This window comes from Astatotilapia calliptera, chromosome 17 (genome assembly GCF_964374335.1).
Source record: "Astatotilapia calliptera chromosome 17, fAstCal68.1, whole genome shotgun sequence".
Lineage (NCBI taxonomy): Eukaryota > Metazoa > Chordata > Actinopteri > Cichliformes > Cichlidae > Astatotilapia > Astatotilapia calliptera.
This window is the reverse complement of record NC_137438.1, coordinates 11172013-11197069: the sequence shown is the minus strand read 5'-3', so window position 1 is coordinate 11197069 and position 25057 is coordinate 11172013. Positions and strand designations below refer to the sequence as shown.

At 40.2% G+C, this 25057-nt stretch overlaps 2 protein-coding genes across 2 annotated transcripts; one reads left to right on the top strand and one right to left on the bottom strand.

Annotated features, from left to right (window-relative positions):
* Positions 1–6364: 6364 nt before the first annotated feature.
* rgs2 (regulator of G protein signaling 2) lies at positions 6365–8533 on the top strand. The gene is made up of 5 exons (XM_026147235.2): positions 6365–6520; positions 6635–6712; positions 7076–7137; positions 7337–7503; positions 7647–8533. The coding sequence occupies exons 1-5, from the start codon at positions 6429–6431 to the stop codon at positions 7839–7841; spliced, it is 594 nt and encodes a 197-aa protein (XP_026003020.2). The 5' UTR covers positions 6365–6428; the 3' UTR covers positions 7842–8533.
* A 3742-nt stretch (positions 8534–12275) lies between these two features.
* Positions 12276–24815, bottom strand: uchl5 (ubiquitin carboxyl-terminal hydrolase L5). Its single transcript, XM_026147234.2, has 11 exons — positions 24610–24815; positions 24138–24201; positions 23956–24061; positions 23284–23409; positions 21935–21996; positions 21606–21736; positions 21289–21352; positions 21098–21200; positions 13514–13627; positions 13277–13375; positions 12276–12650 (listed from the first exon to the last, which is right to left on the bottom strand). The coding sequence occupies exons 1-11, from the start codon at positions 24683–24685 to the stop codon at positions 12606–12608; spliced, it is 990 nt and encodes a 329-aa protein (XP_026003019.2). The 5' UTR covers positions 24686–24815; the 3' UTR covers positions 12276–12605.
* Positions 24816–25057: the final 242 nt, after the last annotated feature.

The following is a 25057-nucleotide window of genomic DNA, read 5'->3' as shown; positions in this document are numbered from 1 at the left end:
TGCAAATATTGAGTTTCCCTGAATAAAAGAGTGCCACTCAGGTCAAGAATGGTTGGTCAATAACAGTGAAATAAGGCATATTCCCGTCACAGTCACATGTGCATATATTATGGATTTTATTGTGTTAGATATTGGTTGCTTTTGAGCTTCCCCTTGACATGACATATTTTCTAATATGCAAAAGCTTGGCATGAAATTTGAAAAGGTTTAGAATTTACTGGGAAACCTATTACAAACAAGGTAAAAATAAATAAATAAAAATTGGCCATATCTACAAATGCTTGTGAATGCTGGCTGTTTGAGGACCGAAGAAAATAATACATCAGTCATTTCTTCATTAGTCTTAAGTGGACAAAGAACATAGTACTGTAAAACCTCTGAGAGAAACCCTGCCAATATTTACTTGGAAGCATCAGGACTGTTTTCACTTAAATTAAGAGTCACTTATATTTTTGCTACTGCATGTCCTAATATGCATTTGCTTAGAGTGCAATCTGTACAGTACCACTGCTAAGGATTGCAGATGTGAGACAGCTTAGTTCATACCAACAATTTTTGATATTTAGAACCAAAACTAAATCCAACTTAGTAAAAACTAATTTGTGTGTTTTGCATTAAGTCAGAAATAAATGTAAGCTTATGTGAGTAAATGTGAGCTTTAAGTTGGCAGTGACGCCTTTGACTTAAGCCTCTAAGGATTTTATACATGACTAGAAGAAAGATGCCATTTCTGACAAACTGACTAAAGCGTTTCTTGTGTAAAGACACTAAAATTTAGTGTAAAGGGCAATCCACATTCTAGTATGGCATCTTTTTAGAGGTCTTTTGACATCTGTGACTTATTGTGCCTTTTATAGTGCCTATAATCATAACCAACATGAAATCGAAGAAAGCTCCAGAGTTACACGCTGTAACTAACAGCTAAAAGTTGAAGAAAACAAACTGGTGGTTTTCATGTTTCAGCTTCATACTTTATGGTTATTACTGTGGTGTTGAGAGAAAAGTGATTGACTGAACAATTGAAGATGCAAAATAAAAGTTGTTACTATGTAGGTGACATCATCTGCATATGTGGGTATTTGTTGTAGATGCAGATTAGATTAGGTGTAGTTTTTACCCATTTTCCCTGACTCTGTACTGGCCTCCACTATATAAACAAACGGCTTTTGTGTTTATTTTATTGGTGCCACAATGAATTGTTGCTGGCTCTGTCTGCCTCTTGAGCAATATCATGTCCTCTTGTATTTCTTTCAGAGTTTTTATGGGTTAGTGTTGTCCTCTATGTTGTTGACTGCCCGTACTGCCCCTGTGGACCCATGAAATTTATCATCCTCTGCTGCCAGTGACCAGCTACGACTTTTATGACTCCGAGAATTAAATATGTCCACATGATAAACAAATGAATAAATAATGACGATAAAAATACAATGAGCAGCTTTCCATAGTAGAATGTGCTGAAAATGGCATCCTCTGTCAGCCCACCTGACACAAAACCTTTCGAGCCTTTGTGTAAGATGTGCCAGGACCTGAGTCTCAAGCCACCGAGTTAGCAATTATGGAGGCAAATTTAGAGCAAAATGCTTGAGCTAATGAAACAGGCTGCCAGTATGCACCACTGTTTATTTTTTTCACTTGGACAGGATCACTGTTATGAGTAAGCCAGCAACCTGTACTTCCTGTTAATATGCCAAAACAACAACATAGCAGAATCAGTTGCCATGGAGAGGTTTTTGCTATCCCAGGGCCCAGCAGACTAAGCATAAATAGACAGTATATACTATTCTCATCTTAGCTTTGCTGATACAGAAAAATACAGGAAATAGGGGTCAGAGATAAGTGACAATGCAGAACCTTTCGCTTTCACTTGTATACTCAAGATGAGGCCTAAAGTTGGGGACTTCACATGGCCATTACCTCTCCTTTCTGTTAATCTGATGGCATCTTAACCCGTCTTAGTAAAAAGTTGCGGCAATAGTCTTACTTTGTCACACCAAATGCCAATAAAGTATTCAAATCACCCAGCTCAGGTCTGGCTGCACAAAGGATAGCACACATTGCTACATTATGTGTTCAATGAGCACTCAGTGAGCATACACTGTGATGACCTCATGTGCCATTTTATGTACTTTCCATTCTTGGACTCCGAAATTTTCATGCATCTGTCTCTCGGAATCCACAGGGAACATTAACATAAAATGTACCTGTTTAAAAGACAGGATGACATCAGTGGGATTTAAGCCAGCAATATTACACATCCAATGTCTAAACAAGGGCATAGACAGACACTCACAGGATGCTCCGCAGATAACACACTCCACCAGTCATGCTATAGGGGGCACTTTTTTTTTACCTTGGGATCTCTTGTGTCACAGTACCCCAGTTCCACAGTACATACCCCCATGGGTAAGCACACTGGCAGTTCTTGGTACATGCAGAAAATGATAGAAAGCTCGTGCCACCAGACATTTTCATGTAGTCTTTGACACAAGGATGGTAAACTCAATACCAAAGCAAGTCCAGGACCTTTTGTTTATTTCTTGTCCATTTTACATCACGAAAATAGCCCGATGGTTTAGAAGGCTAATATTTGCTGATACTGGTGTTAGCTACACCCATAATCCCAAAGCAAATGCCTTGTGTCCTGTGGAAATTACAACACTTGTGCTACGTAACTCCAACGCTTGAATGATTGGTTCTCTGTTATATGGGCTGACTGTTAAAAGTCAGTAAAGCGGAACTGGCTCTGCGGAGGCATCAGCCTGAAGAAAAAAAAAAGATTTATCAATTCCTCATCTGAGATACTAAAGCTGCCTCTTTAGATTACGTAACTAGGAGAAATGGCACTTACTTGTGAATAGTGCTCAACAATGTATGTATCCTCATGTCCAGTGAAGAATAAAGGAGAGTCTCTCGTACAAATACATATATATATATTTATCTGTGTTTTCTTTGTGTCCTGATTCATGATAAATAGCCTGCAATTTACTAATGATATAATTTTTTTTGACGATTCATTTCAATAATTAATCAGCTTCTCCTAGCACGTAGGAATAACCAGTATCAGGTGCTTCAGAGCAGACAAACTAGCTTTGAAATAAAGGTGATAGTAGCTTGTGTTAGTTTGCAGAATGTGTCTGCAGCTGCCCACTTGGGATTTTGTCTTGTGTTTATGAGATGAACTTTAGACAAGTAGCACACATTGGTGCTAAAATATAGAAAGTCAATTTCTAAGCAAACACTATCCAAAGCTTTTCTTTAATTTATTTTTAGCACCTATTTGTTTTGGAACGAGTGCGTGTGAAGCAGCCAGAATTGCTCTTAGGGATTTTTTTCCCCCCTATGGTCTAGAGCAAATCTTTCATTAAGGGTTTGGAGCTCCATGCTAACTTTAGGATGGCTGTCGGCACTTGGCTCGGTGCCGACAGCCATAAAGCACGAAAGAAAATCACCTGGAAGGGTTAATGAGTGCAGCTGTAAAGTCCAAACACAAAGAGGACAAACTCTGCAAACCGGTGCTGGGAATCACCTTCTTCTGCGTAAGCCCTCTTTGGACACAACTCGTGCCTTAATGGAAACTTGGCCCTGCGCTTCATCCACTTCTAGACAGACAGCTGCTTATACACTGTCTGCACATCATAATAAACATGTGAGGCGAACACCAGTGTTTTCACCCTGCAGAGCTCCGAGCTGAGAGAGAAGGAGGGAGGACAGCGACTATCACAACAGTACACAGCAGGTGACGCAGTTGCAAATGCTGCCAATACTGGGGGACAAAATGTGAGGATTTTTACATACGGGCATCCCATTCAATGGCAGAAACGTTCTTTTAGGCTTTCTGGGATGTGACGTCACTTTCAACTCAAGTTCCCAGAACAAAGGGTTCACTAAGCTGAACAGGTGACCTTTACAAGCAGCCGTTTTTAAAATGTGATAGATGTTGTCCAGATGGTTGAACCAAGTGGACCATCACATTACTTCTCCTACTTGATCGCCGCTCAGGTATATGTCATTACATAGAGTAGTATTTTTTATGAATGGAAGCTCTGCAGTAATATTTTTAGTCTTCCTTTATCTCCACAAAGCCGTGCAGACTCTGCATTCAAAACTGCGTTCATGAAAATGTTGTCATGCTATTTTAGGTAAAAACACCAAGCTAGTGGAAAGATGGCAGGGTTAGTGCCACGGGAAGGTGGTATGGGTTACTCTTTGACTGTATATAAAAACCGGGCCTGCAGGTTTAGCAAAACAGTTACTCATCTTCTTTACATGACACCTGGCTACTTGTGCCAAAATATGGAAATCAATAGAATTTGTGTGCAAGGATACGCAGGTTTAAACGTGACTGGCACGTTTGGTAACAAGAACACAATGTCCTTTCAATAATATCAGTAACGTAGTCAAAACCTAGCCCTATGTTGCCAGCAACATTGAATTTTTTTCTGGCTCAAAAGTGAGCTCATATCAATTCAGTTTCTAGTGCTAGCTCGTGGCTGCTTGAAGAAAATGATTAAAAGACAGAAAGCAAAGTGTAAAAAAGACCAAAGAAAAAGAATAGGCTTTACCCTAAGAGAAAACATTTAAATACTGGGTAGAAAATAAAACGTTAGCGGTTAAGAGCTATATGCTTGAGTTACATGCATACATCTCACAGACAGCCTACAAGCGCAAATTAATGCTGATAACATTAACATTTACAAGTATTGGTTATATGTATATATATATATGCTTACTAAAGGTATTAATTGCTTGATAATATTTTAAGATGTTCTAATTGTGTAGATTTTAGTCAAGTAGCACACTCCATGGTTCAAAACAAAGTGAACATAGTAGGGCTTGAAACGTTCGACCACTATTGGTTTGATTCAAATTCAATTCAATCTTCACAGACTTTCATGTTCAAATGCTCACATTTATATCAGAAACAAACATCTTTCCTGGTAAAAACAGTGGTCTTTGCCCCTCATTTTCCTTTCCTGACATTTGTAAGGGAATGTATTTTTATGTAAATTACACATTTAAATTGTTTTACATGTTAAAGTTATGAATAATTAAGGCCTTGAGGCTCTGGGTGACACGGATGTCATTTTTTTCTTACTGAGCAACAGTTCTAAAGAGTCTGTTTAGTTTTTCCAGTAAACAAGCCTGTGTCTTGCTAGTCAAATCAGCATGCCATTCGTGTGTGTGGGCTCATGGTGGCTGTATCCATGTTTTATATAAAATCTAATCGAGTATCAGTGGAAGACTCCAGACAGGAAACTCAGCGTGATCAGTATCAGATACCTCAGTCATACTTTGTAATCTCGTGTCTGATCAGTCACCAGCATTATTCTTTGGTATTCATAGTGGTGCCTGAGAAAGCTTTGATAAGTTGAATCTCTCGCAGGTGACTGCTGATACCTTCGTGCTAACATAATTGGGCTGGAGTGCTACTCAGATCTCTGCCTCTGGTGTTGAAAGTTTTTGGCTGTCTTCGCTTTAATAAAATCTCATGTTTGAGCATGTGTTTGGTGAAGGCGGATCAGTTCTTTAGCAGCAGCTTACTGCAGCTCAGATCCCTCTGAGAGCTCCCTCAAAAGGCACGGCCTTATCCACTAAATCTCGCCTCCATAACCTTCTGCTATAAATGGTCAGTTCCTTAACTACTGTGTTTCTAACTGACTAAAACACACTTCAAGTAAAGCAGGTAGTACTCCCCTCTAGATAAGGTTATGCTTTAAAAACAAGTAAACCTTTTTTGAGCTTTATAACAATACTGGAGGTAACCACCTAAAGTTTACTGGTGGACTCAATTAAAGCTTTTTTTATTAGGATAAAATGTGAGGAATGAAAACATTGTTCCTACATTTTTACCTAGAGAGGTAAGAGGATATTACATCATCACGTTTGTTCCAACTTGCCCATATCTAACATGCCATCAAGACAGGAGTCAGGATGCGAAGTGACTGATCCACACCCTCTATGAGTAATTAATTAAACATCAACACAGAAGGTAGCAACGACTCACCTGTTTCATCTATTCATTTCAAATATATTTTGTTTTCAACTCACCAATTACAGTCTTAAAGATATTGTGATTGTGTCTGGCTATAAACACAGGGGGGAAGAAGAAAAAGAAGAGAAAAGTTCCATTACTCTCCCAACACAACTTTATTTTAAGAACAGGGGCACTGAGTGTGCTATATACGTCACGTCTTGACCTTACTCTTAAAAATGGAAGCCCGCAGGCAACTCAGGGAGGGAATATTTATGCAGCGACAGCCTATCGTTGCTTCGGGCTGAGAGTCACAGCGGGGCGAGCTGCTGTTTACTCAGGGAGAGCCAATCACATTACAGACCCGTCGTTCTAGTTCCGCCTTGCTGCGACGCATGATTCTGAGCTATAAAGTTGCCAGACAAGTCAAGAGGGAGAAGGAGAGGAGGACTGAACAATGAGAGAGAACCTTGCTAGTGTGTCATCCCCAAACATGGCATTTACGGACTGCATGAAACCAACAGAGCTGGCCGCAGACAAGGGGATCAAGTAAGTTGATGCAGTCTTTAATGAGCACGTTCCTGGTCACTATGTCCTTGTAAAAGAATTGCACATCTTTAAAAGCAGATGAGTGAACTCTTTTTTTAATTTTCTTTTATAAAGGAGGAAAAACTGGAGGAACAGAATACGACTTCTCCTGAAGACAAATTCTACACAGCGTGTGAAAAACAGACTCTGCCGGTAAGCCCTGTTTGTTTTACAAGTTGTTTTAAAATGATTTCTGTGGATTTAATGTCTCAAATTTCAGGTGTTCAGTTAATTTGCATTTTATGTAAATTAAGATTTGGCATATTTTTCACTTGTGCATATAAGTGAGAACTGTACACGGCTCATATAAGTCCTTAAATTCTTAATGGAAAAGATATGAGAGCATCAAATGGCTGTAAAATAATTCATCAAACAGTTTGCAAAACAATCATGCAACACGATCATGCAATATGACTTTCAACTTTGATAAGCAATTCTTTACAGTGACACTTCACTAACGTAGTAGTTAGCGCTACTATAATTATCTCTTACGTGAGCTGCGTTCTTTACCCTCAGGCCAAGTGTAGATGACGTGAACCAATGGGCGCAGTCGCTTGACAAGCTGCTCAGTCATAAATGTAAGTATCATTCACGCTTCTATTGGCACATTGAGTCACTAAGGTTACACGGTTACTGTGAGCCGAATGAAATCTTTTTATAGTCATCAGTAAAACAAAGCTGCCACTCCTTTCACCTACATGAATGGGCAAAGAGCCAGTAGGTGTGACGGAAGTAGTTTTCTAATCTTTCTCTTCTCCCTCTCTATCTCTCACGCAGATGGGAAAATTGCATTTTGTATCTTTCTGAGGTCCGAATTTTGCGATGAGAACATTGAGTTTTGGTCAGCCTGCGAGGAGTTCAAAAAGATCAAGTCACGGAAGGAAATGGTGTCCAAGGCAAACCGCATTTACGAGGAGTTCATTAAAAGTGAAGCGCCAAAGGAGGTAACGGCTAACAGATGGCTTCGGATTTGTTTGTTCTTTTTAAGCTGATTTTAATCAGAATTCACGCACTTTTAATAATAAAGATATTCTTTGTTAAAATGGGGGTCAAAGGCTCATTCTGGATGTTTTGTCTTTGGTCACAGGTCAACTTGGATTTCCACACCAAAAATGCCATCGCACAGAGTCTCCACAAGCCCACTGCAACTAGCTTCCTGGTAGCTCAGAGGAAAATCTACAACCTGATGGAAAACAACTCTTACCCCAGGTTTATCAGCTCTGACCTCTACAACGAACTGTATGCAGCTGCAGCAAGAGAGGACATGGACATTGAGTCCTAGCATAACTGGACACCCACTTGTGGAGTCATTTGCTTACCCCTGTGACTGTAAATAGACTGTCCACCGTGTTCATTCCAGGCGCTACCTCGGTATAATACAGCTGAATGCAAATTCGTAGCATAAACATTAACGGGCGAGTGTGGAAAATGCAAAGTGCTGTCAAGAGCTCTCAACGAGGAAGCGGGAATGATTTGGCCAGATCCTGTATGTCGCTGCAGACAGTGCACAGACTGTCTCAAGCAGATGGGACTAATGCTAAGCTTTTATCACTGAGCCATTACCTGAACCTTCTTTTCAATACCAATAGACATTTTGATCAATGATGCAGATCTAGTTCCACTGCATTCAAAGTCAAAACACTTGCCTGCATCTCTTGCCTTACATCAAACCAAACACAGTGACAGGAAGTGTTTTCTGTCACAATATCCATTTGAAGGCTTTGTATGGTCAAACACACCTCGCGTGTACCTCTAGTTTTCATTTCTCTGCTGGTTGCAGCAGTTTACATTAAAACAAAATTACAATTGTAATTTATATGACACAGTTTCATCTAATGCCTATGTTTGGCCTGAAATTACTGTGATACTGTAAGATACTGTAAATATGTGATGTTGCACTATGTGTTTAATGTGAATTTAAGCATTGAGCAGCTGGACTGTTTGGTTATTAAAATGTTTTCTTCAACACTGAAATGTTCTGGATGTGTTTGTTTACCAGTTTAATGCACAAAATATGTAGCACTAAAGAATGCACGAGTTGTCTGAAAAAGTAGTACGTCAGCAAAAAGGGATTTAAGGTAGCTCCCTAGCTGGATCCTCTTTTAGCAGACTACTCGGAAATGTAAAATCTACATTACTGCTAGAGTGAGTTTTTCTTAACTCACTTCAACAGTAAATTTTAAAATAATGAATTAAAAAAAGAAAAAAGCTAGCTGACGTAAATAAACTAGCTGAGGCTAGCTTGTGCCCAAGCTAACTTTTTGGGGTAACTGGGGCCTGTAAGAAAAACTCAAACATAGTCGACATCTTTTCAAGGTACAAAGCTAATATGTGCGAAGTGTTTAGTATACCGTTGCTTTAAACCACACTACAGAATAAATATAGTCAAATATAGTTTGTCTGAGTTTGCATACTTACAACTGAATGTACTACGCTATGTACATTAAAGCATAGGTACTCGTTTTGCAAAGTGTTGACAGTACTTTTGGCTCAGACTCAACACCCAACGTCAAATGTTTCAAACAGGAAAGACTTCACGGAAATAATGACTGCCTTTGTCACGCCAGCTCTTTTTATGCAGCATTTGCAGAGTTCATGACAGAACACATTATCATATACATATAACACATATAATACTAAATTCTTCTACTCTAAGGTGATATTTTCATATACTTGAACACCTGTGCCTAAAAATACTGTTGTTAGCTAGCTAGCTAACACCAGCAGTATTGAAATCAGATTTGCTGGTGGTTTTTTACTTTCTGCCATGTTACCTAATATACTAATACAATAAGTTAGTTTCTAGTCTTTAAACTCAAATTTTGGTCTCCACCAGGCCTCAAGGGAAATACGTCCTTAGCTGTTCTATATTTTCTTTCCATACATTTTCTACATACGAGTTGTTTCCCAGTTCCTGCAGCATGTCGAGGTTGTGCACAGTAATGCGAGCTCGAGGAAAGTGTTACATTCAAAATACAAATGAACGTATGTGGAAATGCTGAAAAAATACGTACAAATACAAAGTTTTAGAGGACCTTTAAAATCCCAAATTCTTTGTTTAAAATAGAAATAACAAATGATTACTGAGATAAATGCCTCGCAATGTTTAACAGAGCAGTCAGACTTATTAGATAACGTGCAGCATGTTCAGTTGCCCAACAACAACATTCCTCGTCTTTTCTGGAACATTGCATTCCTTTTTGTACAGTTGAGTTCGCACACTGTAACAGTAACCCCTTATGTTTAAATTTCTAAGTGTAGGAGAAGAGGGCCACCTGACTGACAGGGAGAGTCCCCTTCTGTGAACTCACAGTGGTGGCTGACAGTGGCCAGACACCCAGACCTTCCCTTCTGCTCTCTCTGTCAGATGTCTGCCCTGCTGTCGTGACGAGACGGAATAATCTTTTAAAGCGGCTGCTCTCCAGAACCATATGTTCTGCTGTTCTCTGTGATGTGAGCACCATCAGCCAGCGATTTTATACCAGTGCGTTTAACTCTGCTCTTTCTTTGTTTTTGTGCTGGATTCATGTTCCCATAAAACTGCAGGACATCTATGGGGTGAGGGATGTTTAGGATATGGAGTCTCCAAAGATGTTTGATACACCAGTAATTTAGGTGAAACTTTCTTCTAGTCACGTCATATTTATTTGTTTGATCCTTTCATTTATACCTGGAAACCTTTCATGCTTCTATGTATGTTTTATTCAACTGATTCAGGTGCAGTTTGCAGTGGCAGCAGTCTAAACAAATGCCGAGACCTCCATTGCCTTGGAGACCCCCTTCCCTTGGGGGGGGGGGATACTGAGGTACTTTGAAACCAGCCAGTATGTCGTAGTGACTGGACATGTCTGAAACACCTTGCCTAAGGCGTGTCTACTCAAATCCCCTGGTTCCTTTCAACGTGGAGTAGCAACTCTACCCCAAGTCCGTCCCAAGTGACTTATCTTATTTCTAAGGGCATGTCCCGACACCCTCCGGAAGAAGCCCATTTCCGCCTCTGGCATCTGTGACTGTTTTCTGTTGGTGACTTTCTACAGTTCCTGCCCACATACGTGAGGGTAGAAACACAAATTTACAGTAAATAGCTTTAATTTCAATGCTTGGCTTTCATTTTTAGCTCTCTTCACCACAACAGATGAAAGCTGCTTTCTTTCACTTGGTTTGAAGAGTGAGCTGAAGGTTAATGCTCAATGAAAACAAATAATCCCCCCAAAACAAAGTAAACTAATGCTTTGTGTTTAGCCCATAGATACCTCTCCAAAGCACTGCTAGACTTTTTATACAGTTTGCACATCTAGTTGTCAAAGGAGAAAAGACATCTAGAAGAAGTATTTCTTCCAGAGTGTCTATTTGCCCCCCAAAGATTTATCATGAAAACCTATGAATCTTCCTAATCTTAGTCAACAAACAATGCCAAACATTCGATGGTTCCTGTTTCTCAATGCTTGTGCGTCACTGTGAAATCGAGTTCTTTTGGGTTTTGAAATGCTGGCTGAACAAAAAGAAAGCAACCGAGAAATTTAACAGTAAGGGAATACAAAAAAGTGAATTGTGTCCTAGTGCTGATGTTATTCTGCCACACATTTTCTCCATGTCTGATTATGGAACCGTCATCGCTTCAGGCCTCTGAAGACCTTTGAGGAATCATATGTGATAATGAGCTGTGCAAATAAACTTGCCTTGACCTTTAAAGTAGACTTACCCAGCACACATTCCATTACGTAGATGCCTGGCTATTTTTAGAATCTTAATTCTTTTATCTAACATCTGCATCCATCTACCACATCATCACACTCATTTTTGTGACAACAGCCAAATAAAGGATACAATAGGCGTGAAAAAAAAACAATGGCAATTGGTGTGCACAACAGCAGATAGTCCAAAAAAAAGCACAGGGTGTTGGTATTCACAAACGCAAAACTGGTATGTCATCATAGTGAACACCTTTGCTGATCCACATGGCTTGATGCAAGAAAATAAAACTGTCTTTGCCTCTCTCTCTCTAAACTGGTAGTAAAACCTGTGGGTTCTCATTTGTTGCTATGGACGATCATGGCAACAGACTACTGGGATCAGATCCAAGGAGTACTCAAAAGGTGTGTAAATACTGGATCCAAATTTAGAAACGGGCCACGTCCTACTTTGGTCAGCACTCTGCATATACGTCAGTCTGCACAGGCCTTTAGACGCACACACTGTTCTAGAGCAGCCAATTTCTGTACACCGCCGTCTCGAATTTGATTTACTTGACAAATTAAGAGAAGATCCTTTGCCTTCAGTGTTAAAAAACATCAAAACACTGCAATGGGAATGTATCCAAAAGCCACACAGACGTCATTAAATTTCCAGTCCATTGTTGATGATGCACTTATAAGGACCTGGCGGCTTGATTGTGTCCTCCCATCAGGTCCAGCTCTAAAACAAAGATCTGAATGTCTGATTGCTTAAGTAGGAGCTCTTTTAGAAAAACAGCTGTAGTACGAGTGTGCCACCATGTTAATTAAATGACAAAGCCTGGAAAAAAATAGTCTTGATACACGGCCTTCAAGAAGTACAGTAAATACATGCCCTGCTATTTCAACGCTACACCACCAGATGGAGCCAAAGATCCACTAGTAGAAATTTAGCTACACAGCACTGATGGGTAAACTATCTGCAGACACATCTAAACATCAGGGGAACGCATAATACAGGTCCATAAAAGCAAGCAGTCCGCAAATATCTAGACATTTTTATTATGAAAATAAGACAGAACATCATTTGATAACAGCTTTCCTTCGAGCATGCATTAGAGCTGATGGACACATGATTTTTCTTTTTTTCCTTGCCAGACAGTCTTTTGGCTACACCCGAAGGGCAGTCCTGGATGGTTTAATGGGTTGCCATGGTGAGAGTGTGCTGCAGACCATCTTCGGTCATTAATACATATGTGACAGGTACAGTGTGTGTGTGTGTGTGTGTGTGTGTGTGGGAGGGGGGGGGGGGGGGGGGTGACTGTAGGGTTTAGGATGGACGTGTGTGTGTATAAATCATAGTGTGCTCTTGTTCACTTGGCCTCCTGGGCTTTTTTGGCACTCTGTTTCTCTTTCGCCTGGGGAAACAAACCCAGAGACATTTTTATTAATAGCAACGGAGGACCTTCTCATTTCAAATGTAATTTCTTTGTATAATTCCTCTGGTTATTTCCCATTAAACTATCATAGTCACAACAATTAAACTCATATGCTCTAGTTACAAATAGATTAATAAACACATTTATTTTCTGTTTTTGTTGTCCAGTTGGAATCAATTAATGAAATGAAAAGTTATTTCCCATGAAAAGGTCCTGTATTAATAAACAGAAATTACTTCACTCAAAGACAGCGCCTACTTTTCAAATCAAGTTTGCCCCCTAGTGGACACAAAAGCCAATTACAGTCTGGCTTTCTACACAGTTTCACTAATCAGCGTGTTCTTAAAGAAATGCCCTCACCAAAATCTCAAAAGGGAATTCTTAATTCACAGAGACCCTTCACATTAAGAAAAGGTATTTCATTATCACTCCTCCAATGCTCATAAAAGCTACCTGCTGGCAGCACTCGGCTTATTAATTAAAATAATGTGCTTGTTAAAAGAACAATGTTTTAAAATGTCAAAGTACTCGAGTCTTCTGAGAACACTCGCCTGCTCAAAGTAAACAGGGCTGTGGAAAGCTGGAGAAAGTGGGGGGGGAATTACCTTCTCCACCAAAGGTATTAACTGCTGGTACTCAGCCAGCGTCTTCAACAGCTCCATGATGAAAGGAAGGTAGTTGTGCTTTCGTCGAATATTTTCAATCTGTAAGAAAGAAAAATAATAATAAAAAATCCGCATCCACCAATCTTTCTGGAAGGAGAATTACTTCTTCATGGACCGGCTTTCTGTAAGACACGTCACATGCAACATTATGAAATTATTACTGAAGAAGAGACCCACCTTATATCTTTTTAGTTTCTGATTTTCTTCTTCAATAAGGAGCTGGTACTTGGCAATCTCTGACTGGATGGAGCTGAGGAACGTGCTGCTCTGGTCTGTGTCCATTGGTTCATCCTGGAAACAGAAGGCGGGAGAAGGTTTCCGTCCACTCACTGAATACTTGCACTCAGAACAAACGGTGATGATAAGTAGATGAAACGCACGCAGCAGCTAAACCTCTGCAAACGGCTTTAATCACCAAGATATGGAAATATAACACAGGCAACGATTTTATTAGTCTTAACAGAAGCAAGACACTAGATAATGAGCTGCAGTGAACAATATGTTTAGTCATTTTTACATTCTTCCACCCATCATTGAGAAAACTTTTGTGAATGTTAGGTGTGGTTAGTTACAGCAACATCCCATAACAGTGCACAGGACCATGGCAACGGCCTAAAGCTTTCAATCAGAGAGAGGCCAGCTTTCTTTCATCACTCTCTTAAGACACCTGCTCTTCTCTGGCAGGCCCCACTTTGAAACCCCAAATAAAAACAGCTCAAACCTACGCCCTGCTATTCTGATCAGTCAGCAGGACCAGCCTGAACTAGGGCTGTTCATATAACGATATATATCGGATGACGATATAAAAACGTCTATCGTTTCATTTTACGCCATCGTTTGTTTTGTGGTGTCGCAAAATAAACTGTTTACAGCAATATATTTTTCATTGTTTTGATGGTCACTGTAGTGGTTATATTAATTTCTTAAAGTTCTCTCTTTCTCTTATATTTAATATAACCACACTACAGACAGACAAGCGCCTGTTTTTATGCGTTGTCGTTAGCAACAACGATGGTAAAACCATCATCGCGTGTCCGCTTGTTTGTTTTCCACATAAACCTTTCACAATAAAGCTCAAGATCCTGTTGAGACTTTTCAAAATAAACTGAATCACGTGAAAGAGTTTGCAGAATGTTTACGGATGAGAAGCATAAAATAGCCGTCAGGTGCTAAAAAAATAAACCTTAGACTCAAACGTGTCTAAAAATGTATCGTTTCATGCATCGGTTAAAACACTCGACTCCAGGTACACGACGCCCAGCTGGAAACACTTCACACACGTCGAGCTGCCCGAGATTCACAGAATTTACAGAAAATGTTAAATTTTTGTGATTTATATCGTTATCGGGATGATAGATGTCTTATATCGGGATTTTGGCCATATCCCACAGCCCTAGCCTGAAATGTATTTAAATAACGGTCAGCTAAACAGCAACAAACAGGCCGCTTTCTAACAGTGCAAAAGGTGCCAAGTTGTATTTGTTCCAACTCTTTCATTTTAATTTGAAGTTCAAAGATTCTCTCTCTTAAAAAGGGGGGAGCGGGGACTTAAAATCCTTAACCATTTACAAATCACAGATTTTGTGAAACTTCCAATCATTAACTGAATGTGAACAGATAAATAAATGTCAGGCAATTTGCTGATAAGCTGATATCCATGTTTGGCTCATGTATCTGTGCAGCCCCTTTCATATACATGAAATCCCATTGATTTCATAAATATGAAATCTTTCACTCATGTCAGGTCATGTAAACTCAATATTTTATCTAATATACGTTATCAAGCAGTGGAATAAGGTTTGACATTTCAACCAGTGTCAGAGCGTAAAGATCAGCCGTAGACAGTCTTAAACTCCTTTTCTGAAACAAGTTCCTACAAATGTTTGCCTTCAAAAGCTTTAAGAAAATAAATTTCTGTGCAGAGAGACTAAAAAAAAGGAACTGTCTCACTATTAAACAGAAGGAATGAGAAAAGGCCAGTTATGTTCAGCAGAGTATCCATTACTGTAAGATGATATGCAGTTCTTGTGTTGTTTGAAAAGTTGGGTTAACTTTTAGTTTTTACTCGTGTAAGCCAGCAGCCGATGTAAAACTTTTCCACGCTTGTCTTTTTGATGCAATCTCTGATCCTGAACCAATGAGCATAAATACTGACAGCTAAAAGGAGTCTTGAACCACAGCCAGAGCCACATGGTGCTCTCTGCTCATCTTCAGTGGCTCACTGTGGTTTTGAATTAATAATGGGGGGCAAAGAAAAAAAAAAATAGACGAATATGAAAATGAACAGTGGGCATTTCATTTTTATTCATCATTGATGATGACTGATGTCGAGCTTATATAGATACAAAAGTGAATGTTTGCATCACCTGCCTTATCGTCTCAACTTTCCTGAACCTCGACAGTGGTGGGGAGCACAGCTGTATACACATAAATGGCAAAAAGCTCCGTTCCCCAAGCTTTGGGCTCCACATCCAAAAAAGGAAAAGTGACACAGAAGAAGGGAGAACTTAGCAGTGAACGGAGAGATCCGCAGCCGGACTTTAGCCTAAATTTAATTCAGAGCGGCTTGCTTCTTTTCCTTTTACCATTTTAAAAAGCTGTTAGGCTGTCGTTATGTACTAATACATAGATGGGCCTCAAAGTGGCCCGCAGAGCTTCTGTTTCACAGTAACCCTAACAGGGTTGTTTCTCCCCCTCTACAGCCGTTCTGCTTGTATATTCATTCAAAAGGTAAAACGTTTTCAGTACTTCACTCCCATCATTTCAGCACTGATTTAAGGTGTGCGTTGGGGGCCCCTGGTGGGACATGATGGTACTGCAGGTCGGCCACAGTAATAACAGAAATTCAGTTTGAAATTAATCACAAGTATGTACAGTTACACATTTATCTCAATTTATTTGTTCATATAAAAAGTGAGTTTTTTAAAAAGCTTTTAAACATGTAGCTTTTCCACCGAGGCGGAGCAACAAAAGTCTGTTTCCTGTTTGAGAAGACTGAGAATTTACGTTTGTTTCACAGGTAGTTGCTAGCCCATACAAACGTTTGGACATCTATAGAACGTTCCCGCATTAAGAATATAAATGGGTATGGGATATTGTATTTGTTTTAAATGTTATATACTTATGTGGTATGTGTATTTTGACTTTCGTTGCCATGAAGCCAGGTCTCTCTTGAAAAGGAGATTTTTAATCTCAATGACATTTTTTACCTGTATAAATAAAGGACTAATAATAATAATAATAATAAAGTATACCCTGCTTTGAATGTTTTGTAGTTCAAACTTGAAGTGTACATTTGAAAGTTGGTTCAGATGGAGCTCGGAACCTCTCTCGAGGTCATTTGGCAGCTGTTTTGAAACAAGAGGGACAAATGAATTTCCTCTAGGGCTGGGGGATATGGCCTAAAACCCCTATCATGGTATAATTTGAAGCATGTGCGGTAACGATATATATCGCGATATATTATTTTCTTCTCTATAACGTATTTTACACACTATAAGGCACATTTAAAATCCTTTAATTTTCTCAAAAATCGACAGTGTGCCTTATGTGTGAATTCTGGTTGTTCTTACTGACCTCAAACTGATTTTATGTGGTACACAGCACTCAAAAATCTGTCAAAAATGTTTTAGTACAACTTTGGTAAGCTACGAAGCTGCACCACCTGATGGATTGTCGGAGCATTATGGCTGTCGTTGTCAGGAGCCTTGTGAAGTAATCTGGGTCCAAAACTCCATCTGCTTCAGGTCCCACAGTAAAACGAACACTGGGGCATCAATGAGAGTTAAAAACTGTCTAAATTATTTCATCTTTAATCAAATTATCAGCGTTGCTGCTTTACCAGGTGTAACAATTAAGTTTAACATCCAGGCATCCATGAAAACAGAATTTATTCAATTCAACGGAGTTAGAAGTTAGCTCGCTAGTTTCCACCTAAACATGATACAGTGGGGCAAAAAAGTATTTAGTCAGCCACCGATTGTGCAAGTTCCCCCACCTAAAATGATGACAGAGGTCAGTAATTTGCACCAGAGGTACACTTCAACTGTGAGAGACAGAATGTGAAAAAAAAATCCATGAATCCACATGGTAGGATTTGTAAAGAATTTATTCGTAAATCAGGGTGGAAAATAAGTATTTGGTCAATAACAAAAATACAACTCAATACTTTGTAACATAACCTTTGTTGGCAATAACAGAGGTCAAACGTTTACTATAGGTCTTTACCAGGTTTGCACACACAGTAGCTGGTATTTTGGCCCATTCCTCCATGCAGATCTTCTCGAGAGCAGTGATGTTTTGGGGCTGTCGCCGAGCAACACGGACTTTCAACTCCCGCCACAGATTTTCTATGGGGTTGAGGTCTGGAGACTGGCTAGGCCACTCCAGGACTTTCAAATGCTTCTTACGGAGCCACTCCTTTGTTGCCCGGGCGGTGTGTTTTGGATCACTGTCATGTTGGAAGACCCAGCCTCGTTTCATCTTCAAAGTTCTCACTGATGGAAGGAGGTTTTGGCTCAAAATCTCACGATACATGGCCCCATTCATTCTGTCCTTAACACGGCTCAGTCGTCCTGTCCCCTTGGCAGAAAAACAGCCACATAGCATGATGTTTCCACCCCCATGCTTCACAGTAGGTATGGTGTTCTTGGGATGCAACTCAGTATTCTTCTTCCTCCAAACACGACGAGTTGAGTTTATACCAAAAAGTTCTACTTTGGTTTCATCTGACCACATGACATTCTCCCAATCCTCTGCTGTATCATCCATGTGCTCTCTGGCAAACTTCAGACGGGCCTGGACATGCACTGGCTTCAGCAGCGGAACACGTCTGGCACTGCGGGATTTGGTTCCCTGCCGTTGTAGTGTGTTACTGATGGTGACCTTTGTTACTTTGGTCCCAGCTCTCTGCAGGTCATTCACCAGGTCCCCCCGTGTGGTTCTGGGATCTTTGCTCACCGTTCTCATGATCATTTTGACCCCACGGGATGAGATCTTGCGTGGAGCCCCAGATCGAGGGAGATTATCAGTGGTCTTGTATGTCTTCCATTTTCTGATGATTGCTCCCACAGTTGATTTTTTCACACCAAGCTGCTTGCCTATTGTAGATTCACTCTTCCCAGTCTGGTGCAGGTCTACAATACTTTTCCTGGTGTCCTTCGAAAGCTCTTTGGTCTTGGCCATGGCGGCGTTTGGAGTCTGACTGTTTGAGGCTGTGGACAGGTGTCTTTTATACAGATGATGAGTTCAAACAGGTGCCATTCATACAGGTAACGAGTGGGGGGCAGAAAAGCTTCTTACAGAAGACGTTACAGGTCTGTGAGAGCCAGAGATTTTCCTTGTTTGAGGTAACCAAATACTTATTTTCCACCCTAATTTACGAATAAATTCTTTACAAATCCTACCATGTGGATTCATGGATTTTTTTTTCACATTCTGTCTCTCACAGTTGACGTGTACCTCTGGTGCAAATTACTGACCTCTGTCATCATTTTAAGTGGGGGAACTTGCACAATCGGTGGCTGACTAAATACTTTTTTGCCCCACTGTATGCCATGTTCTGACTGAGAGATATTTGAAAAAATTAAGACGTACAGCTCTGCTATCACTTCCAACATAAATGAAGACAGAAAACTAAGCAGTGACATTTGTAGGGTTACTGAAGTTGGGCTAGATGGTATATAATGATGTCCTACGTGATCGCTAGCGACACAGCTATGTTAGCATAACATTAGCACAGTGAAGCTGGAGGATGAACGCTAAGTTTTTTCCACTCGATAAAAGTAAACGTGAGGGTTTCTGGTGGTTAGGGGCTATAAACGGACCAAACTTCAGTCAGGAGAACAACTGAGATAATCCATCCAAAAAAACGAGGTTAGTCATTAATATACTGCAACAACACGGGAATAGAGCGGCTGCAAGAGAATTCAGCATTAATGAATCAATGGTAGGGAAGTGGAGGAAGCGCAGTTTTTGGCTTTCCTCATATTCCAAAAGTGCTTTGTGTCTTTGCTATGACTGTCGCCCGGCATAATTTGCAGATGATGTTGTTTGCAGCCGCTGCGATGCTTTCGACCAAAACAGGCGCAGCTTGATGACACCATCAACATGCGCTATCGCGGTTAGGGATGGGTATCGAAAACCGGTTCTTGTTGAGAACCGGTTCCCACTGTTTCAATTCCTTGGAATCGTTTGCCACTTTTAAAAACGATTCGCCCCGAATGACGTCATCACGTTGAGTAGCGTCTTTTACCCAGTAGGAAACACGGCGCCTGAGCGGCACAAACGCTCAAAAGTTTGGTTACACTTTATGAGAAAGGATGACAAGAGGGCAACGTGCAATACTTGCAAAGTAGAGATTTCATCAAAGGGAGGAAACACTACGAACATGCAAAAGCATTTGCTCAAAAAACACGCGATTGCTTTCAACGAATGTCGTGTTTTTGATCCGCTCCGGACTAGCGAAGCTCAACCCAGCAGCAGCGGTAGCGTTTCCACGTCCTCTCCCGTTAATACTGCAGGTAACTAATCAATTAGCATTGCATATTATGCTAGCGCGATTTACCTTATTACAAAACCTGCTATTACTGTGCGTTGCATTTAGATAACCATGATGAGAGAGACAGAGTCTGGCTCAGATGCTGGCAGTTCTCGCTGCAGTCTACCGGTAGCGTAGACTGCTACGGTAGCGTAGACGAATGTCACCGAGCAGTGACCAAGTTTGTGGTCAAAGGCTTGCACCCATTTGCCACAGCAGATGCCCCCGATTTCACTTTGGTAAGTGAATGTGTTTAATTGTAGGCAGGACATTACTGGATATTCTTGTGTAATTGCTACAGAATAATTTATGTTAAACTTTGTTATTGCTACAGGAGAATATTTATTTTATTATTTTACATATACATTTTTTTTCCTGGGGACCCTGTGACACCCCATTGAAGAGCCGTAGGCTGGATCTCTTAAGATCTCACTGTTGGGTTTGTAAGGCCATGTTACTCCTAAATTTCTATCTTGTTCAAAGAGAAGATATAAAACACAGTTCTAAGCTAATCGACTTTAGTGTTCTCCTTTAAAAAAAAAAAAAGAATCGATAAGAGAATCGATAAGGAATCGAATCGTTAAACAGAATCGAAAATGGAATCGGAATCGTTAAAATCTTATCAATACCCATCCCTAATCGCGGTAGAGTGGTATAGTAAAAATCTCTACCATTGGCCAAATTTATATCGTTTCTACCGTATACCGTTTATACCGCCAACCCCTAATTTCCTCTGCAGCAACATCCCTGCTATATTTGTTTATATTCAAGCAAGCACCGTGCTTCAGTCCATTTTTGCCTGTTGTATTGACAACATGACACATGTGCAGTCTGTTTCAGTTACATATCCCCATAAACGGACTCTGTTCTACATGTTATTTTGGTTCAGCTGGGTTTGAAATTGCAATGTTATTAAGTTAAATGAGATAACAGAATTTTTACAACCCTGTCCATCAACATGACAGACAACCGAGTCCCTCTCTGACCCATCGTATTACTTATGGGGAAAAAAAAAGAAAAAAGGAATAGATGAAGTCCACAAAACATTTCTTGCCTCATTTCTTTCTTTCTCTTCACTTCCAGTGTAGCAGAGCTTTATGATCTCCAACTTTTGAAAGCTGCTGACGCATTATACAGGTTGCCTCAGAGGCAGAAAGCAACAGAATAAAAAATGATTCTCTGTCACATCTTCACTGGATTCAACCCCTTTCACTGCCTCTCACCTCAGTAAGCTGGGCCTGGAGCTCCGCAATTTTCCTCTCATATATCATTTTTCTGTCAGACACGATGGCCATTAGGTTGAACCGGATCTCTCCCTCACTGTACCTGAAGAAGGAAACAATGACGTGTAATTACAAAGTATCTGGTTAACGCAAGCCGTTCGTGAAATACATGTACAACACACAATGTTTACTTCTGTATTCTTTTCTCAATCACAGGGCGGACTGCGCTGATCCAGTCATCCTGGTTGCATGCACCTGGTGACAAAAAACAGGAAAAAAATAATAATAATAGCGCATACACTGACACCTGCACTAACCCCAAGCACGCACTCTACATCATCATAAAAAACAGGCAGCTTTATGAGGAATGGAGCACAGCCAAGAAGACAAAAATCAGCTGTGCACAGCAGGGCTGCACACCGAGGGACTTTAAACATTAAACTGTCAGTTTGTACTAAGCTATTAAAACCATAATGAAAAAAATAACAAAGGACATTTTTCTGCTTACCCAGGTCGATCGGCCCCTCTCGAAGCCCGTCCAGCTCATATAGCCTGCCATTTACAGGAACGTAGCTCACAAAGTGGAATGCGTCCTCGTCCTTCGCCGAAGACTTTGCATCAAATTCAAACATTTGCTGTCTGCAAACGCAAAAAACACAATTACAAAAAACCTCATACACAAATTATCGAGCAAGCGAGGATGCAGGACAGAACAGAAGTGACTCTCACATTTGCCCGTCTTACAAAAAAGGCACACTCGTCCACTGACAAACAAATCGACCAATCTCTTTTATTTTTCATCTTCCCCAGCTGGAAATGACAGGAGCAGAGCCTCACCTGGCAAAGCTGTTGTGAACTTGTCGGATCACTTCTGAGTTGCTGAGAGCCAAACCTTTCATCTGAGGAGAGGAGAAGATGCTGATTTTACGGGTCGTCACAAGACACCACTTAATTCTTTTCTCATCATGTGTTTAAATAGCTTGTTAACAAGTCATTACAGTAAATTATTATATTACTGACTGCTACCAACGTATAGTACATATAATAAACCGACTGATGCTACTGTTCATTAGAACAATGTGTCAACATGATTGCGGAGCCGCCGAGCCTTCCCATGTCTGTCTATAGAGGTCGAGGTCCGTATACAATTAAAAACATAATCCTCAGATCTCGTTGAATTTTGAACTGATCTTTGTTACAAATGCATGAACTTTGACAATGATACAGGCTAATGAGTTAACATCTTTAAAATGGTAAATGGACTGGTTCTTATGTAGCACTTTTATACTCAACTTGAGTGTTTTATACAACATGTCTCATTCTACAAGTGTTTCTTTCCCTTGTCTATGTTCTTTCTATCCAACACTAAGACTCCAATAAATGAATCTTGCCCAAGAATACTGCTGTGGTCCATGAATAACTCCTAATCTAGTCTGTGGATTAGCTGGGATTTCTCTTTGTGGAGTCTGCATCTTCTCAGTGTGGTTGGGTATTCATTTTCCCCCCACAATCCACAGACATGCATGGGTGTGAGCGCTCAGAGTCTAGAGTGCAAACCGATGTATACATGGGTAAAATGTGGCTTGTAGTCTTAAGTGCTTCGAGTAGCTAAGGCTTCCCAACAAAAATATTTGCTTATCCCGGCTCTCATAGTGTGAAAGGCTAGCTAAAAAGCTATCTATGCCCAGGACAGGTCACCAGACTGTCACAAGACTGACAATCATTTACGCTCACATTCCCACTTACTGCCAATTTAGAATCACACATGACCCAAACCCACACATGCCTTTGAACTGTGGGAGGAAACCAGGGCGCCAGGGGAGAACTTGCACAGAAAAAAGAGCTCCACACCAAAAAGCCCTGGGTGCACGATGGCTGTTCAAACCTAGGACTAGCTTGCTGTGAGGCAACAGTGCTAACCGCTACACTACAATGCTGCTGAAAATGTTTTCTTTTTTCCTCTTTATGCGATAAAAAAAACCAACCCTAAAACAACAACAAAAAAACCAAACTATACTGAGTCAGTATGGTTCTCATGACAATCTGAAGGACAGATGGCTGAGTCATCTCATAAAATGTATAAAATAATAAAATGTCTTGAAATCTATTTTTCGGTTAGATTTTTCCCCTTCCTTTTTTATTTATTTTTTAAATTTGGATTTGAGACAAAAATACCATTGACGTACAGCTGCATCAAAACTCTGTGAAAACTCTCTGAACTCCGTCAGCGTATCGCCGAGCAACATGTCAGGATGAGAGCAGTTGAGCAAAACACTGATGATGGCCTGGGTGGCACAAGCGTTGTTAATGACCTGGAAACACACAGATCAGAGAGGCACAAAATAAATAGACCAATTAAAAACACTATGACACGAGACTGGAAGTGGGATCTGCATGTTGATCATAAACATAATGAACATAAACATTTAACAAAAAAATATAACTTTAAACATTTTCTGCAGATCAGGTATCTCAAGATAGATAGATATATATATATATATATATATATATATATATATATATATATATATATATATATATATATATATATATATATATATATATATATATATATTTTTTTTTTTTTTTTTTTTTTTTTTTTTTTTACACTGAGGAGCAGCATCCTTTGGTGTGGGCTTAGTGAGATTTATCCAGCCAAGTAAGATGTGCTGCAATTTATTATCTCACTCATTTTCCAATGTGAATGAACTAGAGCCTTTTGCAGAGCCACTTCATTTCTCGTCTGGTAAGCGCCACCAACACTAACTAACTGGAAAATGCATTGCTTCTGCAGTGAAGATAGTGAGTCAAATGCATCTAAATGAACACAGGGACATTAATTGTAATGCTAAGAGTACCTGCTTGGCAAAGAAGATGTGATCAAGTCTTGAATCCTGGACAATTGATCCTGCTGGCTCTTCACCAGGCTGCCACTTAAACAGGAAAATCAACCCGTGAACGGGTCTGTAACAAAACACATACATTAAAAAGACCTGTCTTTAGCAGAGGCATGCAAGATAAGAGGTGTAGATGAACATACTTCAAGTTTTCAAAGTTCTCTGGCTCCATACTCCATATCTCTTCAACCTGGGCTCCTCTGTAGCCTGACAATGACAAGTGAAGCAGCGAACATTTATTTACATTGCTAATTACCGTTCAAGTAACCATTAACTAACGGAGAGAAAGCATTTGTAGTCTGACAGCTGAGAATGCACGACACATGTCAAAGGGGTTGCTTTCACGCGCGTTGTTTTGAACGCTGAGTAATGCTAGCTATTTAGCTCGCCCAATTAAAGTAGCGACCCAATTATTACAAGCAAATCATTCAACATTAAGGTGTAATAAAGATGCACAGTATGTAAAAAAATTTTCCTGTTGCAATACAAAAGTAAGAAGTAGCAATTTGGAAGCTATTGTTAGCTTTATTGTATCCAGTTAACCACCTAGCTAGCTTGTCGAGACAGCCACGTTACATTCAATGAGCCGCTAGCGTCACCCTACGAGTCACTCACCGAAACCTTTTATGAGCTCCGTGAAAACCCCGGGGTCGCTCTCCATGAGACACCACTCTCCTGCACTTCCAGACATCCTTCACACTGTTACTTATTCAGCCTACAGCACACATAAACGAAATGCTAATAGCTTAGCAGTGCACTGCTCCCGTTAGCCAGGCTAATTTAACCGCAGCACGACAATGACCTCACCGTGATGCGGCGCAATGTGGACGCGATGGTTGCGCGCGTTTTGTTTCACAGCGTACAACGCACGGGAATGGTGTAAATGGCAAAGAAGAAAAAAAAATTCGATTACTAACATCCTATTAACAACATCCGTGACTACATTGTTTAAAAAAAATAAATGCATAAAAACAAATATAGAAATAATAAAAACAATCTCTTTCTCCCGGCAAGGCAACCAGTACCCGCCCTCATGTGAGGTGAAGCATTGACATATGGAGCG

Coding starts and splice junctions, on each gene's coding strand:
- rgs2 (XM_026147235.2), top strand. CDS start 6,429: ATGAGAGAGAACCTTGCTAGTGTGTCATCCCCAAACATGGCATTTACG. Junction 6,713..7,075: donor GTGAAAAACAGACTCTGCCG/GTAAGCCCTGTT, acceptor CTTTACCCTCAG/GCCAAGTGTAGATGACGTGA. Junction 7,504..7,646: donor AAAGTGAAGCGCCAAAGGAG/GTAACGGCTAAC, acceptor CTTTGGTCACAG/GTCAACTTGGATTTCCACAC.
- uchl5 (XM_026147234.2), bottom strand. CDS start 24,685: ATGTCTGGAAGTGCAGGAGAGTGGTGTCTCATGGAGAGCGACCCCGGG. Junction 13,376..13,513: donor AGAAACTAAAAAGATATAAG/GTGGGTCTCTTC, acceptor TCTTTCTTACAG/ATTGAAAATATTCGACGAAA. Junction 12,651..13,276: donor TAATACCTTTGGTGGAGAAG/GTAATTCCCCCC, acceptor TTGTTTCCCCAG/GCGAAAGAGAAACAGAGTGC.